Genomic DNA, 17,423 nt, shown 5'->3' with positions numbered 1-17,423 from the left:
GCCGCTACACTGCCCATTTATCGTTGGCGCCCTATCTTTATTACAACTGGGTGCCGAGGTCGGTTGGGAACGTCTCTCTGATGGAATTTTTACCCAGTCCCCAACACCACCCACCGATTAGCCGCGCACACCCCATCAGCGTCCGCCGGGGATTGGCGTGTGTCCTGCTACGGAGGAGCCGACGTGTTCAGGGATGTCGCCCGATTTTCCTCGCCCCCACTCAAGGTTGGTGAGCGGGGAGCGGTGGAAGGGGTTATGTCAGGTACGCCCAGGCCGGCGAGCGAGGCGTGCCCGGCTTGGCACTTCACCAGGGCTACACTCTGTGCGGGCTGATTCTGCCCGGCGCGCCATAACACCATTCGGCCCATCCAATCTGCTCCGCCATTCTACCATGGCTGATTTATTATCCCTCTCAAAGCCATTCTCCTGCCTTCTCCCCGGAATCTTTGACGGCCTTACGATTTAAGAAGAGGCTGGATGGACTGGGAGCGAAGGAGGGCGAGGAGTGAGTGACCTTTATAAATTTTGGAAAGTTATGGACCATACGCAGAAAGATCGGACGTCTTTGGTAGTTGGACGAGTTGGGCCGAGCAGTCTGCCCCTGTGCTGCTTAGTTCTGATTCTATCATTGCGCGACCGGACCCTGGCCCGGACTGAGCTGCGGAGATACGGGTTAGCCCTATCTCTGTGTTTGAAGCTTCCTCTCCTCGGACCCCGCCGCGTCTCCGCCCTTCTCCTCCTCGGGATTTAGCCGCTCCATCAATGCCGTCCCAACTTCCGCTTCTGTGGTCCGGGGCACAGGAATTACCCCCTCCAACACACACACACACACACACACACACACACACACACACCCTTCATGCGTCTCGCCCTCACTCGGCGGCGCGCCTTTCTCCAGTAAAGTCAATGAATGCCTTTAGTGTGTCTTATGAAGGTCGGCGAGGAGGATGGAGCGATGGAGGATGAGAGGTGACTTGATAGAGGTGTATAAGACAATAAGAGGCATAAATCGAGTGGACCTTTTCCCCAGGGCGGACATGGCTAATACAGGGGGCCGTAATTTTAAGGTGATGGTGGGGGGAGGAAGTGCCTGAGGTAAGTAAGTGTTTCTCTTGTACACACAGAGTAGTGGGTACATTCAACATGATTGCACGGGTGGAGGCAGATTATATTAGGGACATTTTAGGAACATTTAGGCACAGGGATGATGGAAAAATGGAGGGAAGGGTTTGGTTGATTTTAGAGTAGATTAAAAAATCGGCACAATATCGTGGGACCTGGACTGGGTTACGTTCTATGCATCTCGTTCATTATCTTTAATGCTACCTCACGATTGCAGTCGGTTGGCAGTTTGCCCGGGTCTGTGTGCTCGGTTGATAGCTTCAGATCAAATCACTCTGCCGCTTTTGATGAGGGATTAAAACATTGCGGCAGAAGAGATTAGCGGTTGGGTAATAATCCCATGGTAATTACGTGGTTCCTTTCTTCGATGAAGAGCAGCCACCGGCCCCCGTCACTGTGGACTGGTTATTCAGACCGGCGTCGCGCCTGTCGCTCGCTTACTCTCCGGGAAGTTGATGTCTCAGTGCTTGTTCCGGCCCGTCGCTGGATTCTCCCCAACTCCGGCATTGCGCGGGATGTCCACGGGACACGGGAAGGCTGGGCGAGTGATGAAAACACTCAGCGGGCCGGGCAGCGTCCGTCGAGGGAGAGACCGGGTAACGTTAGGGGTCACACCTGTCTGATGTTAAATTACATGTAAATGAAATGGAACTTGCCGGCGTGAAGGGGATACCTTTTGTAAAAGTGGTTTATTTAATTTTGCGGATATCTGGGCGATGAGGGAGATGTGTGTGTGAAAAAACACGCTGGAAATTTGATAGAAAAACAGAAAACGCTGGGAATACTCGGCAAGTCAGGCAGCATCTCTGAAGATTGAAAAAAGAAACATTTAAAATTTGTGGTTTGCCGTTCTCAGGCACAGAACGTTACAGCACAGTACAGGCCCTTCGGCCCACAATGTTGTTCTGACCTTTTAACCTACTCTAGGATCAATTTAGCCCCTCTCTCCCACATAGCCCTCCAGTGTTCTATCATCCTTGTGCCTATTTAAGATTTTAAAAATGCTCCTAATGTACCTGCCCGTCCCAACACACCTGGCAGGTTATTTCATGCACCCACCACTCCCTTTGACGTCCCCTTCCTAAACTTTCATCCAATCACCTTAAAATGATGCCCTCTCCAATTCTGCCCTGGGAAAAGGACTCTGGCTGTCCACTCAGTCGATGCCCCTTATCTCGTCCTCTGATTCACAGTTAGCAGACTAAGGATGAGCTCCTGATCTACCTGCTGGTGTCGTAGAGTCTTGGAGGAATACGGCACAGAAGTAGGCCCTTCGGCCCGTCTCATCCACACTGGCCAAGGTGCCCACCCAAGTTGGACCTGTTTATCTGTAGTTGGGCTGTATCCCTCTGAACCTTTCCTGCTCAATGCCCATGCCCTGTGCTTTCCTGCACTACACTCACTCTGTCAGTACAACACTATATTCTGCATCACAAGATCCTGCAGACAGCATGGTAGTCAATCGTGTCACGTTGGTGGATCCCCAGCTCTTCTTCCACACAGTGCCCTGACGTCTTCTTTGCATCCATTTGTGAAATTTGAAAGGATACCTTCCCCAGCTGGAACCCTGATGAAGGGTCTCAGCCCAAAACATTGTCTGTTTATTCCCCTCCTTAAATGCTGCCTGACCTGCTGAGTTCCTCCAGCATTTCAAGTTCAAGTTTAATTGTCATTCAACTGTATGAGAAGACCCATGGATACAGCCAGATGAAACAGTGTTACTCCGGGGCCAAGGGACGAAGCGGTCAGACGCAGCACAAGGCAGTAAAGTACAGTCACACAGAAATATAGTACAAATCCCAGAGTCCGTGAACGTTGCAGCAATCTGCAGTTGAATGCGATACAACCTGTCTTCTGCTGAGTGAACACTGGGGGCAGCACTCACCAGCATGGATGGCGTGCCACCCTCCCTCCGGTGAAGTGCCCGACTCCAGCTCCTCCCCCTGGGCAGCTGCAAACAGTTGACTCCCTGGTTTGAGGCCCGGTTCTCACTACGACCGAGGCCACACAGATCCCCCTCCCCGTCATCTGCCCCCCGCCGTTTGCCTATAAACCGATGGATTGGACTTGCAGCATTCCACAGCACCAACATGCATCAGGGTCTTGCGATCACAAAAAAAAAAGCGACTGGGAAAATCACTCGCTGTTAGACTGAATAACTCTTCTCACCCCTCTCAGTCCACACCATGTCCAGCACCTTCATTTTCTCCGCCAATGGGCAGCTCACTGCTGGGGTGGACCTGCAGTACTTTTAAGTTCTTAATGCTCAGCAGAGCCTTACAATAATCAAAAATATGTTTAAAAACAATACACCAGTGGTTGACCCCATAGTAGCTATTGCACCTGAGCAAGCTGCCATTTCACTGGAAGAAAGATCTTGTGTGTGTTGCTCAAGATTTCCGGCTTCTCCAGAGGTGACTTGATGGAGGTGTACAAGATGATGAAAGACATAAATCGAATGGATAGGCAGAGACGTTTCCCCAGGGCAGTATTGGCTAATATGAGGGGGCACAATGTTAAGGTAATTGGAGGAAGGTATAGAGTGGACGTCACAGGTGGGTATTTTGCACAGAGAGCCGTAGGTGCTTACACTCCTGTCAGTGTTACACTTTGTTGGCTACCTCCTGTACCTAGTAATGTGGCCACTGAGTGGATGTCTATAGTCTTCTGCCGCAGTCGTCCATCCACTTTGAGGTTTGATTCAGAGATGCTCTCCCGCACACCACTGTTGTAATGTGTGGCTATTTGCCCAATTACCCAATTTCCCTCGGGATCAATAAAGTATGTCTGTCTGTCTATTTGTGTCACTGTCACCTTCCTGTCAGCTTGAGCTAGTCTGGCCGTTCTCCTCTGACCTCTCTCACTCACAGGGCGTTTTTGCCCACAGAATCACTGCTCACTGGATGTCTTTTTGTCTTTTGCACCACTCCTGTAAACTCTAGAGACTGTTGTGCGTGAAAATCCCAGGAGATCAGCGGTTTCTGAGATACTCAGACCACCCTGTCTGGCACCAACGATTATTCCACAGTTAAGGTCACTTAGATCATATTTGCTCCCCGTTCTGATGTTTGGTCTGAACAACAACTGAACCTCTTGCTCATGTCTGCATGCTTTTATGCATCGAGTTGCTGCCACATGATTGATGGATTCGATATTTGCATTAACGAGCAGGTGTAGGGGCATACCTACTAAAGTGGCCACTGAATGCAGAAAGCATTGCTGGGGGTGATGGAAGAGACCAATACCTTGGAGGCATTTAAGAGTCTCTTATGCAGGTACATGGGTGATAGAAAACTGGATGGCTATGTAGGAGAGAAGCATTAGATTCATCTTAGTGTTGGTTAAAAGGTTGGCACAACATTGTGGGCTGAATGGCCTGTAATGTTTTCTGTAGAATCTCTTGTGACTATATTCTGTATTTTGTTTTCTTTTTACTATCTCAGTATCCTTACGTTTGAAATCATCTGTCTGGATAGCTGGAATAGTCTGTCTGGAAATCATCTGTCAAGTCATTGGGTATGTTTATAGTGGATGGTCAGGGCATCAAAGGTTGTGGGGAGAGGGGAGGAGAATGGAGTTGAGAGGGATAGTAAATCAGCCATGATAGAATGGCGGAGCAGACCCAATGGGCTGAACGGCCTCATTCTGCTCCTATGTCTTGTGGCATCCTGACGGTGCTTCGAAACTTACCGATGTTTGTGAAGGAGGCTGTATCACAACCAGATCTCTAGCTCTACATCCTGAACACTGCTGCAGTCCTCAAGCCATGGTAGAGTGCGAGAGGGAGGGAGGGGGGTAGGGGAGGGGTGTGAACAGATCTGTTAGCAAGGTGTGTGTCCCTGAGGGTGCATGCTGGGCGTGCAAACCTCCAGCTGTCGCGGTGTGTGTGTGTGAGTGCTCTGCTATGACCTGACCTTATGAAGCTGAAGGCAGCTGAAAGGGGATGCATCAGCAGCTATTTGGAGTGAGATTAGTGTGGCAGGAATTCAGGCAGATTAGGGCTGCTTACACCCACTTTGCAAAGAATTAAGGAGCACGGTGGATTATAAACTGTACAACTGGGTTGTGGCTCCATTTGAAATGTTGCTTCGGTGATTCAAGTACAAGTTCCTTCCCATTCCCAGCAGGTTAGGCAGCATCCATGGTGGGAAATAAACAGTTGAATTATTTAAATGAACAGGAATGTTTAATCAGCAACGTATTTATAATATTACTGAAACTTTAAATACACAATACTCCTTTCCCTCAGTCATGTTTTCAGAGCCCATCACTATTTTGCTCTCTCTTTGTACTGCTTATTTTTTCTATCTTTCCTGTTGTAACTTTCAGTATAGTTTATGTATTGCACTGGACTTCTGCCACGGAACAACACATTTCACAATGTCGGTCAGTGATGGTGAACTTGATTCTGTGCACTGATCTGTGGCTAACGACACCTCTTTTTGAACAGGCAGGCAAATGGAGTGAGATACAGACTGGGAAACACATTGGCAGAAAGAAAATTAGCCCTTTCAAAGAACCTGTGTGGTTGAGTTAAATGGAAACACGGTGGACTGTGGTTACCATGTTTTGGCCCAATTAAGTGGCTGTCCCAGCTCGCTGAAGTTTCATGGAAATAGTTAAAAAGGTGATGAAAAGACAAACTATCATTTAACTGAGTAACAGATTATGTATTTATATGAAATACAGAACAAAGTTGAACTCCACCATAGCCCTGTGTATTGGTTCCTAATAGATAACAATGAGGAATTCATTCAGTGTATGCTGCTGTGTAGGGTAACTCTTTTGGCTAGTGTCAAACCTTTTTATGTCATCTGGGCAAGGGTCTGAATTCTTTAAAGTCATAATAAAAAAACAAAATGATCAAACATCACTGCGTTTCGAATCGGTGTCCTCCGGGCCAAATGGATAACGTAACACAAGCGTCTGCAACTGACCTACTTAAAAACTGTTCACTCGGTGTAGTGTCTAGGTACAGGCAATTGATGCTAGTTAGAAGCTGTTCAGCAGCCGTCCAGAATAAATGAAGGCTATTTCTCAGTGAGTTTTTGTTCTTTAAGCGCTGCTGCTGATTGACGGATGGTCCAGTTAACCAGAATCTCTGTCCTTTGATCTGCTGGACACTGGTGAAGGCTGCTCCTGATCGGAGCAGGTCACGAGGGACTACCTGCCCTGTTTCTGTCAGTTGCCCTCTCCCTCTCTTCCCCTGTGCGTGACAAACAGCAAATCATTGTTCTGGTAAATGTCCAGGAGCAATAAGGATGTTGAGCAGAATGTCTCTGGAAGGTTCTCAGCTGGGGTCAGTTGACTGAGCTAAGCCCAAACCAATGGAACAATTTTCTCTACTGTCTGAACTATGACCAAACTGAAAGACAATTTATTATCAAAGTACGTAGATGAGACATGACACTGTGTACAGTTGATTCCGGTTAATTGGGACACATTGCGACCCGTACATTCTGGCCCAATTGAGCGGCTACTCCATTCAGCTGAAGTTTCATGGAAATAGTTAAAAATTTATAAAAAGGCACACTGCAGTTTAAATGAATAATAAATTATGTATTTAAATGAAATACAGAACAAACTGGAACACTACCAATACCACTACGGTACTATAAAACTTTAGTTGTCGACAGTAGAACTCTTCCTGTGTTTAAGTTGCTGTGTTCTTTTGATTGACTGTAATGAACAAAATCAGTGCAAACCTAGTGCAGATAATCAATGTCTTTCATACAATACTTTTGATGATTGTGTCCTCCAAGTGTTAATTTTCATTGTAGCATTCAAAATAATTGTCGATGCCTTCAAACTCTTTGTAGCTCCTAACTTGTTGGAATAGTGAAACCGTTTCATTTTCAATTCGTTTCTGGTCTCTCCAAGCCTGAATGCTTGAAACCGCAGAGAGCAAAACAGTTCTGAATTGTCTTACTGCTTATTTGTCGCCAGTGACAAAAATCACTGCTTTCTGAAGACAAACACACACACAACTGATGCCATTTAAAAACTGTTTGCTCTAAGCACAGTGTAGTGTCTAACGGCCACATGAGTGCACATTGCTGATGTTCATAAGAAACTGTCCTTTCCCAATTAAGTGGCATGGTGTCCCAGATAATCGAAGGGAATCCTGGCTACCTTCTCAATTAGTTTTTATTCTTTAACAGTAACCCCAAATATGTGGTTGCCCTTATTAACCGATGACCCAATTAACCAGAAACCACTGTACTGCCTTGAGATTCATTTTCTTGCAGGTATTTACAGAAAAATAAAGAAATCCAATAGAAGTTATTAAATACCATACATAAACAAAGACTGACAAACAACCGATGTGCAAAAGACAATAAACTAAGCAAGTAAAATAAATAATACTGAGAACACGAGTTGTAGAGTTCTTGAAAGTGAGTTCATTCTTGCCCACACATCTCCTTTAAACTCCCACCCTGCCCGAAACCGAAAACTCAGGACTTGCACCGCCACGTTCAGGGAAAGTTACTTGGTCTTTGCAGACAACCACGAGAAACAGAAAAACCTCTAAAGAATGAACGACAGAAAAGAAACGTTAGGACCTCAAAGCCCCCTCTCCCCCTCCCCCTCGTAAGCAGCAGCAAGCATCAATATCCCCCACCTATTTCAGCAAGAAGCGTCAGCACCCACCACTCACCAAGCAACAGCAAAGCCCCGAAAGAGAGACCACGATCTGCAGTCAATTGTTCAGCCAACAGTTTGACATGCCATAGGATCTCTCTCTAACACGGGGCAGAGAGATGTCTCCCATTTCAGATTTCAAAAGAAAATGAACCTCAGGATTGTATATGGTCACGTACATGCAATTCCATAATTTGAACTTTGAACTGTAGTTAAAGCGTCGTGGTCACACAGCGGCTAGTGTAACATGGTTACAGCAGCAGTACTCTGGGTTCAGTTCCTCCGCTGCCTGTAAGGAATTTGTTCCTTCTCCCTGTGACCCTCCTGAGATTTTGGTTCCCTCCCACGTTCCGAAGGCCTGGGGGGCTAATTGACGGGTGTAATTTGGCAGCAGGGGCTGGTTGGGCCAGGTCTGTTACAGTGCTCTATCTCAAAAATAAATAAATATACAAACAGATAGAGAGGTAGGTTAATACACTACTGTGCAAAACTCTTAAGCACACATACAGTGCCTAGTAAATGTATTCAATCCAATCACCCCCCCCCCAGAAGTTTTCATGTTTTATTGTCATACAACTTTGAATCATGGTGGGTTTAATTTTGGCTTTTTTGACACTGATCAACAGAAAAATACTCTTTTCGTGTCAAAATGAAAACAGGTCTCTACTAAGTGATCTAAATTAATTACAAATATAAAATATTAAATAATTGATTAAGTATTCACCCCCCCTTTCTAATATGTCGCATCAAATCATCACTGGTGCAGTCAATTGGTTTTAGAAGTCACTTAATTAGTTAAATGGAGATCTGTTTTCGGAGACCTGTTACAGTCGAGGTGTTTGAAGTGATTGTAGTAAAAATACACCTGTATCTGGAAGGTCCAACTGCTGGTGAGTCAGTATCCAGGCAAAAACTACACCATGAAGACAAAAGAACACCCCAAGCAACTTCGCAATAAGGTTATTGAAAAGTACAAGTCAGGAGATGGATGCAAGAAAATTTCCAGGTCACTGAATGTCCCTCAGAGTACAGTTAAGTCAATCATTAAGAAACAAAGAGAATATGGCAGAGCTGTAAATCTACCTCGAGCAGGCCGTCCTCAAAAACAGTGACTGTGCCAAAAAGGGACTTGTGAGGGAGGCCACGAAGAGACCCTGCCATCTCTGGAGGAGTTACTAGCTTCAGTGGCCGAGATAGGAGAGACCGTGCATACAACAACTGTTGCCCAGGTGCTTCACCAGTCACAGCTTCACGGGAGAGTGGCAAAGAGAAAGCCACTGTGGGAAAAAAATCTCACAGGAAATCTCAGCTAGAGTTTGCCAGAAGGCATGTGGGAGACTCTGAAGTCAGCTGGAAGAAGGTTCTGTGGTCTGATTAAATCAAAATTGAGCTTTTTGGCCATCAGACTAAACACTATGTTTGGTGTAAGCCGAACACCGCACATCATCAAAAACACACACCATCCTGCTGTGAAGCGTGGTGGTGACTGCATCACGCTGTGGGGGTGCTTCACTGCAGCAGGCCCTGGAAGGATTGTGAAAGTACAGCAGAGGGTAAAATGAATGCGGCAAGATACAGGGAAATCCTGGAGGAAAACCTGATGCAGTCTGCAAGAGAACAGCGACTTGGGAGAAGATTTGTTTTCCAGCAAGACGATGACCCCAAGCATAATACCAAATCTACACAGATTTGAAACAGGCTTAGAAACAACGAAGTCATTGTCCTGGAGTGGCCAAGTCAAAGTCCAGACTTCAATGCAATTGAGAATTTGTGGCTGGACTTGTAAAGGGCTGTTCAGTAACGGTCCGCATGCAACCTGACAGAGCTTGAGCAGTTTTGTAAAACGATTGGGGAAAAATTACAGTGTCCAGATGTGCAAAGTGGATAGAGACCTATCCACACAGACTGGAGACTGTAATTGCTGCCAAAGGTGCACCTACTAAATACTGACTTGAGGGGGGGTGGGGGGTGAATACTTATGCAATCAATTGTTTTGTGTTTTACATTTAGATCACTTTGTAGAGATCTGTTTTCACTTTGACACAGGAGGCTTTTTCTGTTGATCAGTGTCAAAAAAAAAGCCGAATTAAATCCACTGTGATTCAATGTTGTAAAACAATAAAACATGGACATTTCTGGAAGGGGGTGAATACATTTTATAGGCACTGTATATAGCTAGGGTGCCTAAGACTTTGCACAGTACTGTATATTATGTCTTTTTAGTTACCAAATAACACAATACTACTGGGATAATACAAAGCTATGGACTGTTTCCCACCCTCCTTCCTAATCTAACCAATATACAGTACTGTGCAACAGTCTTAGACATTCTATCTATATACAGTATATGTGCCCAAGTAATTTTCTTTGTACTGTAGACAGGCGGATAAATAAATTCATAATTATTTCTTATGTTCACGGCATGTGGTTTTCAACCCCCTGTGTAGTTCAGATGCTCATCTAGAACCCATTTAAATGTTGTCAGTGGCTATAAGACCATAAGATATAGGAGCAAAAGTAGGCCATTCAGCCCATCGAGTCTGCTCTGCCATTCAATCATGGGCTGATCCAGTTCTTCCAGTCATCCCCACTCCCCTGCCTTCTCCCCATACCCTTTGATGCCCTGGTTAATCAAGAACCTATCTATCTCTGCCTTAAATGCACCCAATGACTTGGCCTGCACAGCCAATTTGTTACTCGTGGTAACAAATTCCACAGATTTACCACCCTCTGACTGAAGTAATTTCTCCGCATCTCAGTTCTAAATGGGCATCCTTCAATCCTGAAGTCGTGCCCTCTTGTCCTAGACTCCTCTACATGGGAAATAACTTTGCCATATCTAATCTGTTCAGGCCTTTTAACATTCGGATTGCTTCTATGAGATCCCTCCACATTCTCCTGAACTCCAGGCAATACAGCCGAAGAGCTGCCAGACATTCGTCATCTGGTAACCCTTCCATTCCTGGAATCATTCTTGTGAATCTTCTCTGGACCCTTGCCAATGTTAGTATATCTTCTCTAAAATTCGGAGCCCAAAACTGCACACAATACTCCAAGTGTGGTCTCACCAGTGCCGTATACAGCCTCAACATCACATCCCTGCTCTTATATATTGCCAATACTGCATTCACCTTCTTCACAACCGACTCAACCTGGAGATTAACCTTTAGGGTATCTTGCACAAGGACTCCCAAGTCCCTTTGCATCTCTGCATTTTGAATTCTCTCCCCATCTCAATAATAATCTGCCCATTTATTTCTTCCACCAGAGTGCATGACTGTACATTTTCCAACATTGTATTTCACTTGCCACTTCTTTGCCCATTCCTCTAAAATACCTAAGTCTCTCTGCAGGCTCTCTGTTTCCTCAACACTACCCACTCCTCCACCTATCTTTGTATTATCGGCAAATTTAGCTACAAATCCATTAATCCCATTAATCATTGACATACATTGTAAAAAGCAGCGGTCCCAACACCAACTCCTATGGAACTCCCCTGGTAACCGGCAGCCAGCCAGAATAGAATTTCTTTATTCCCACTCTGTTTGCTACTGACCAGCCAATGCTCCACCCGTGTTAGTAACTTCCCTGTAATTCCATGGGCTCTTATCTTGCTAAGCAGCCTCATGTGCAGCACTTTGTCAAAGGCCTTCTGAAAATCCAAGTACACCATGTCTACTGCATCTCCGTTGTCTACCCTGCTTGTAATTTCCTCAAAGAATTACAGTAGGTTTGTCAGACAGGATTTTCCTTTCAGGAAACCATGCTGGCTTTGGTCTATCTTGTCATGTGCCTCCAGCTACTCCATAATCTCATCCCTAACAATCGATTCCAACAATTTCCCAACCACTGATGTGAGACTAACAGGTCTATAGTTTCCTTTCTGCTGCCTCCCATCCTTCTTAAATAGCGAGGTAACATTTGCAATTTTCCACTCATCTGGTACAATGCCAGAATCCATCGATTCTTGAAAGATCATCATTAATGCCTCCAGAATCTCTCCAGCTGCTTCCTTCAGAATCCGAGGGTGCATTCCATCAAGTCCAGGAGATTTATCCACCCTCAGACCATTAAGCTTACGGAGCACCTTCTCAGTCGTAATTTTTACCGCACAAACTTCACTTCCCTCACATTCTTGAATGTCCGGTATACTGCAGATGCCTTCCACTGTCAAGACTGATGCAAAATACACATTGTGTCATTTTGTATTGGTCCTGCATCTAACCTTAACTCTCTTTTACCCTTCATATGCTTAAAAAGCTTTTAGTATCTTCTTTGATATTAGAAATATCTTCTCTCAGGCAGTGTATTCCAGGGGAAGATCTTTGTCCTGTCCACTGCTCTCTCAGGCAGTGTACCCCAGGGGAAGATCTTTGTCCTGTCCACTGCTCTCTCAGGCAGTGTATTCCAGGGGAAGATCTTTGTCCTGTCCACTGCTCTCTCAGACAGTGTATTCCAGGGGAAGATCTTTGTCCTGTCCACTGCTCTCTCAGACAGTGTATTCCAGGGGAAGATCTTTGTCCCGTCCACTGCTCTCTCAGGCAGTGTATTCCAGGGGAAGATCTTTGTCCTGTCCACTGCTCTCTCAGGCAGTGTATTCCAGGGGAAGATCTTTGTCCTGTCCACTGCTCTCTCAGGCAGTGTATTCCAGGGGAAGATCTTTGTCCTGTCCACTGCTCTCTCAGACAGTGTATTCCAGGGGAAGATCTTTGTCCTGTCCACTGCTCTCTCAGACAGTGTATTCCAGGGGAAGATCTTTGTCCCATCCACTGCTCTCTTATGCAGTGTATTCCAGGGGAAGATCTTTGTCCTGTCCACTGCTCTCTCAGACAGTGTATTCCAGGGGAAGATCTTTGTCCTGTCCACTGCTCACTCAGGCAGTGTATTCCAGGGGAAGATCTTTGTCCTGTCCACTGCTCTCTCAGACAGTGTATTCCAGGGGAAGATCTTTGTCCCGTCCACTGCTCTCTCAGGCAGTGTATTCCAGGGGAAGATCTTTGTCCTGTCCACTGCTCTCTCAGACAGTGTATTCCAGGGGAAGATCTTTGTCCTGTCCACTGCTCTCTCAGACAGTGTATTCCAGGGGAAGATCTTTGTCCTGTCCACTGCTCTCTCAGACAGTGTATTCCAGGGGAAGATCTTTGTCCCATCCACTGCTCTCTTATGCAGTGTATTCCAGGGGAAGATCTTTGTCCTGTCCACTGCTCTCTCAGACAGTGTATTCCAGGGGAAGATCTTTGTCCTGTCTACTGCTCACTCAGGCAGTGTATTCCAGGGGAAGATCTTTGTCCTGTCCACTGCTCTCTCAGACAGTGTATTCCAGGGGAAGATCTTTGTCCCGTCCACTGCTCTCTCAGGCAGTGTATTCCAGGGGAAGATCTTTGTCCTGTCCACTGCTCTCTCAGACAGTGTATTCCAGGGGAAGATCTTTGTCCTGTCCACTGCTCTCTCAGACAGTGTATTCCAGGGGAAGATCTTTGTCCCGTCCACTGCTCTCACAGGCAGTGTATTCCAGGGGAAGATCTTTGTCCTGTCCACTGCTCTCTCAGGCAGTGTATTCCAGGGGAAGATCTTTGTCCTGTCCACTGCTCTCTCAGGCAGTGTATTCCAGGGGAAGATCTTTGTCCTGTCCACTGCTCTCTCAGACAGTGTATTCCAGGGGAAGATCTTTGTCCTGTCCACTGCTCTCTCAGACAGTGTATTCCAGGGGAAGATCTTTGTCCTGTCCACTGCTCTCTCAGACAGTGTATTCCAGGGGAAGATCTTTGTCCCGTCCACTGCTCTCTCAGGCAGTGTATTCCAGGGGAAGATCTTTGTCCTGTCCACTGCTCTCTCAGACAGTGTATTCCAGGGGAAGATCTTTGTCCTGTCCACTGCTCTCTCAGACAGTGTATTCCAGGGGAAGATCTTTGTCCTGTCCACTGCTCTCTCAGACAGTGTATTCCAGGGGAAGATCTTTGTCCCATCCACTGCTCTCTTATGCAGTGTATTCCAGGGGAAGATCTTTGTCCTGTCCACTGCTCTCTCAGACAGTGTATTCCAGGGGAAGATCTTTGTCCTGTCCACTGCTCACTCAGGCAGTGTATTCCAGGGGAAGATCTTTGTCCTGTCCACTGCTCTCTCAGACAGTGTATTCCAGGGGAAGATCTTTGTCCCGTCCACTGCTCTCTCAGGCAGTGTATTCCAGGGGAAGATCTTTGTCCTGTCCATTGCTCTCTCAGGCAGTGTATCCCAGGGGAAGATCTTTGTCCCGTCCACTGCTCTCTCAGGCAGTGTATTCCAGGGGAAGATCTTTGTCCTGTCCACTGCTCTCTCAGACAGTGTATTCCAGGGGAAAGATCTTTGTCCTGTCCACTGCTCTCTCAGACAGTGTATTCCAGGGGAAGATCTTTGTCCTGTCCATTGCTCTCTCAGGCAGTGTATCCCAGGGGAAGATCTTTGTCCCATCCACTGCTCTCTCAGGCAGTGTATTCCAGGGGAAGATCTTTGTCCTGTCCACTGCTCTCTCAGACAGTGTATTCCAGGGGAAAGATCTTTGTCCTGCCCACTGCTCTCTCAGACAGTGTATTCCAGGGGAAGATCTTTGTCCTGTCCACTGCTCTCTCAGGCAGTGTATCCCAGGGGAAGATCTTTGTCCTGTCCACTGCTCTCTCAGGCAGTGTATTCCAGGGGAAGATCTTTGTCCTGTCCACTGCTCTCTCAGACAGTGTATTCCAGGGGAAGATCTTTGTCCTGTCCACTGCTCTCTCAGGCAGTGTATTCCAGGGGAAGATCTTTGTCCTGTCCACTGCTCTCTCAGACAGTGTATTCCAGGGGAAGATCTTTGTCCTGTCCACTGCTCTCTCAGACAGTGTATTCCAGGGGGAGATCTTTGTCCTGTCCACTGCTCTCTCAGGCATTGTATCCCAGGGGAAGATCTTTGTCCTGTCCACTGCTCTCTCAGGCAGTGTATTCCAGGGGAAGATCTTTGTCCTGTCCACTGCTCTCTCAGACAGTGTATTCCAGGGGAAGATCTTTGTCCTGTCCACTGCTCTCTCAGACAGTGTATTCCAGGGGAAGATCTTTGTCCTGTCCACTGCTCTCTCAGGCAGTGTATTCCAGGGGAAGATCTTTGTCCTGTCCATTGCTCTCTCAGGCAGTGTATTCCAGGGGAAGATCTTTGTCCTGTCCACTGCTCTCTCAGACAGTGTATTCCAGGGGAAGATCTTTGTCCTGTCCACTGCTCTCTCAGGCAGTGTATTCCAGGGGAAGATCTTTGTCCCGTCCACTGCTCTCTCAGGCAGTGTATTCCAGGGGAAGATCTTTGTCCTGTCCACTGCTCTCTCAGGCAGTGTATTCCAGGGGAAGATCTTTGTCCTGTCCACTGCTCTCTTATGCAGTGTATTCCAGGGGAAGATCTTTGTCCCGTCCACTGCTCTCTCAGACAGTGTATTCCAGGGGAAGATCTTTGTCCTCTCCACTGCTCTCTCAGGCAGTGTATTCCAGGGGAAGATCTTTGTCCTGTCCACTGCTCTCTCAGGCAGTGTATTCCAGGGGAAGATCTTTGTCCTGTCCACTGCTCTCTCAGGCAGTGTATTCCAGGGGAAGATCTTTGTCCCGTCCACAGCTCTCTTATGCAGTGTATTCCAGGGGAAGATCTTTGCCCTGTCCACTGCTCTCTCAGGCAGTGTATTCCAGGGGAAGATCTTTGTCCCGTCCATTGCTCTCTCAAGCAGTGTATTCCAGGGGAAGATCTTTGTCCTGTCCACTGCTCTCTCAGGCAGTGTATTCCAGGGGAAGATCTTTGTCCTGTCCACTGCTCTCTCAGACAGTGTATTCCAGGGGAAGATCTTTGTCCTGTCCACTGCTCTCTCAGACAGTGTATTCCAGGGGAAGATCTTTGTCCTGTCCACTGCTCTCTCAGGCAGTGTATTCCAGGGGAAGATCTTTGTCCTGTCCACTGCTCTCTCAGACAGTGTATTCCAGGGGGAGATCTTTGTCCTGTCCACTGCTCTCTCAGACAGTGTATTCCAGGGGAAGATCTTTGTCCTGTCCACTGCTCTCTCAGGCAGTGTATTCCAGGGGAAGATCTTTGTCCTGTCCACTGCTCTCTCAGACAGTGTATTCCAGGGGAAGATCTTTGTCCTGTCCACTGCTCTCTCAGACAGTGTATTCCAGGGGAAGATCTTTGTCCTGTCCACTGCTCTCTCAGGCAGTGTATTCCAGGGGAAGATCTTTGTCCTGTCCACTGCTCTCTCAGACAGTGTATTCCAGGGGAAGATCTTTGTCCCGTCCACTGCTCTCTCAGACAGTGTATTCCAGGGGAAGATCTTTGTCCCGTCCACTGCTCTCTCAGACAGTGTATTCCAGGGGAAGATCTTTGTCCCGTCCATTGCTCTCTCAGGCAGTGTATTCCAGGGGAAGATCTTTGTCCTGTCCACTGCTCTCTGAGACAGTGTATTCCAGGGGAAGATCTTTGTCCCGTCCACTGCTCTCTCAGACAGTGTCTTCCAGGGGAAGACCTTTGTCCCGTCCACTGCTCTCTCAGACAGTGTCTTCCAGGGGAAGACCTTTGTCCTGTCCATTGCTCTCTCAGGCAGTGTATTCCAGGGGAAGATCTTTGTCCCATCCACTGCTCTCTCAGGCAGTGTATTCCAGGGGAAGATCTTTGTCCTGTCCATTGCTCTCTCAGGCAGTGTATTCCAGGGGAAGATCTTTGTCCTGTCCACTGCTCTCTCAGACAGTGTATTCCAGGGGAAGATCTTTATCCTGTCCACTGCTCTCTCAGGCAGTGTATCCCAGGGGAAGATCTTTGTCCCGTCCACTGCTCTCTCAGACAGTGTATTCCAGGGGAAGATCTTTGTCCTGTCCACTGCTCTCTCAGGCAGTGTATTCCAGGGGAAGATCTTTGTCCCGTCCACTGCTGTCTCAGGCAGTGTATTCCAGGGGAAGATCTTTGTCCTGTCCATTGCTCTCTCAGGCAGTGTATCCCAGGGGAAGATCTTTGTCCCGTCCACTGCTCTCTCAGGCAGTGTATTCCAGGGGAAGATCTTTGTCCTGTCCACTGCTCTCTCAGACAGTGTATTCCAGGGGGAAGATCTTTGTCCTGTCCACTGCTCTCTCAAACAGTGTATTCCAGGGGAAGATCTTTGTCCTGTCCACTGCTCTCTCAGGCAGTGTATCCCAGGGGAAGATCTTTGTCCTGTCCACTGCTCTCTCAGGCAGTGTATTCCAGGGGAAGATCTTTGTCCTGTCCACTGCTCTCTCAGACAGTGTATTCCAGGGGAAGATCTTTGTCCTGTCCACTGCTCTCTCAGACAGTGTATTCCAGGGGAAGATCTTTGTCCTGTCCACTGCTCTCTCAGACAGTGTATTCCAGGGGAAGATCTTTGTCCTGTCTACTGCTCACTCAGGCAGTGTATTCCAGGGGAAGATCTTTGTCCTGTCCACTGCTCTCTCAGGCAGTGTATCCCAGGGGAAGATCTTTGTCCTGTCCACTGCTCTCTCAGGCAGTGTATTCCAGGGGAAGATCTTTGTCCTGTCCACTGCTCTCTCAGACAGTGTATTCCAGGGGAAGATCTTTGTCCTGTCCACTGCTCTCTCAGACAGTGTATTCCAGGGGAAGATCTTTGTCCTGTCCACTGCTCTCTCAGGCAGTGTATCCCAGGGGAAGATCTTTG

At 47.3% G+C, this 17,423-nt stretch overlaps 1 protein-coding gene across 9 annotated transcripts in view; it reads left to right on the top strand.

Annotated features, from left to right (window-relative positions):
- The window catches only part of gcgra (glucagon receptor a), a 115,837-nt gene that overhangs the window by 32,802 nt on the left and 65,612 nt on the right, over window positions 1-17,423 (top strand). For 5 of the 9 annotated variants that reach the window (XM_059948338.1, XM_059948340.1, XM_059948336.1 and 2 more), the window contains exon 2: window positions 1-225. This exon is cut by the window's left edge and continues 105 nt beyond it. The exons of 3 other annotated variants lie outside the window; for them this stretch is intronic. In XM_059948338.1, coding sequence (XP_059804321.1) covers window positions 194-225 — 32 coding nt within the window. In that variant the 5' untranslated portion in view covers window positions 1-193. Of the gene's footprint in view, window positions 226-4,507; window positions 4,639-17,423 lie in introns of those variants that run through there. One more of the 9 variants, XM_059948344.1, reaches the window with a different exon arrangement.

The sequence above is a fragment of the Hypanus sabinus genome, chromosome 23 (genome assembly GCF_030144855.1).
Source record: "Hypanus sabinus isolate sHypSab1 chromosome 23, sHypSab1.hap1, whole genome shotgun sequence".
NCBI classification, from domain to species: Eukaryota; Metazoa; Chordata; class Chondrichthyes; order Myliobatiformes; family Dasyatidae; genus Hypanus; species Hypanus sabinus.
This window is presented reverse-complemented; position numbering and strand designations above follow the sequence as displayed.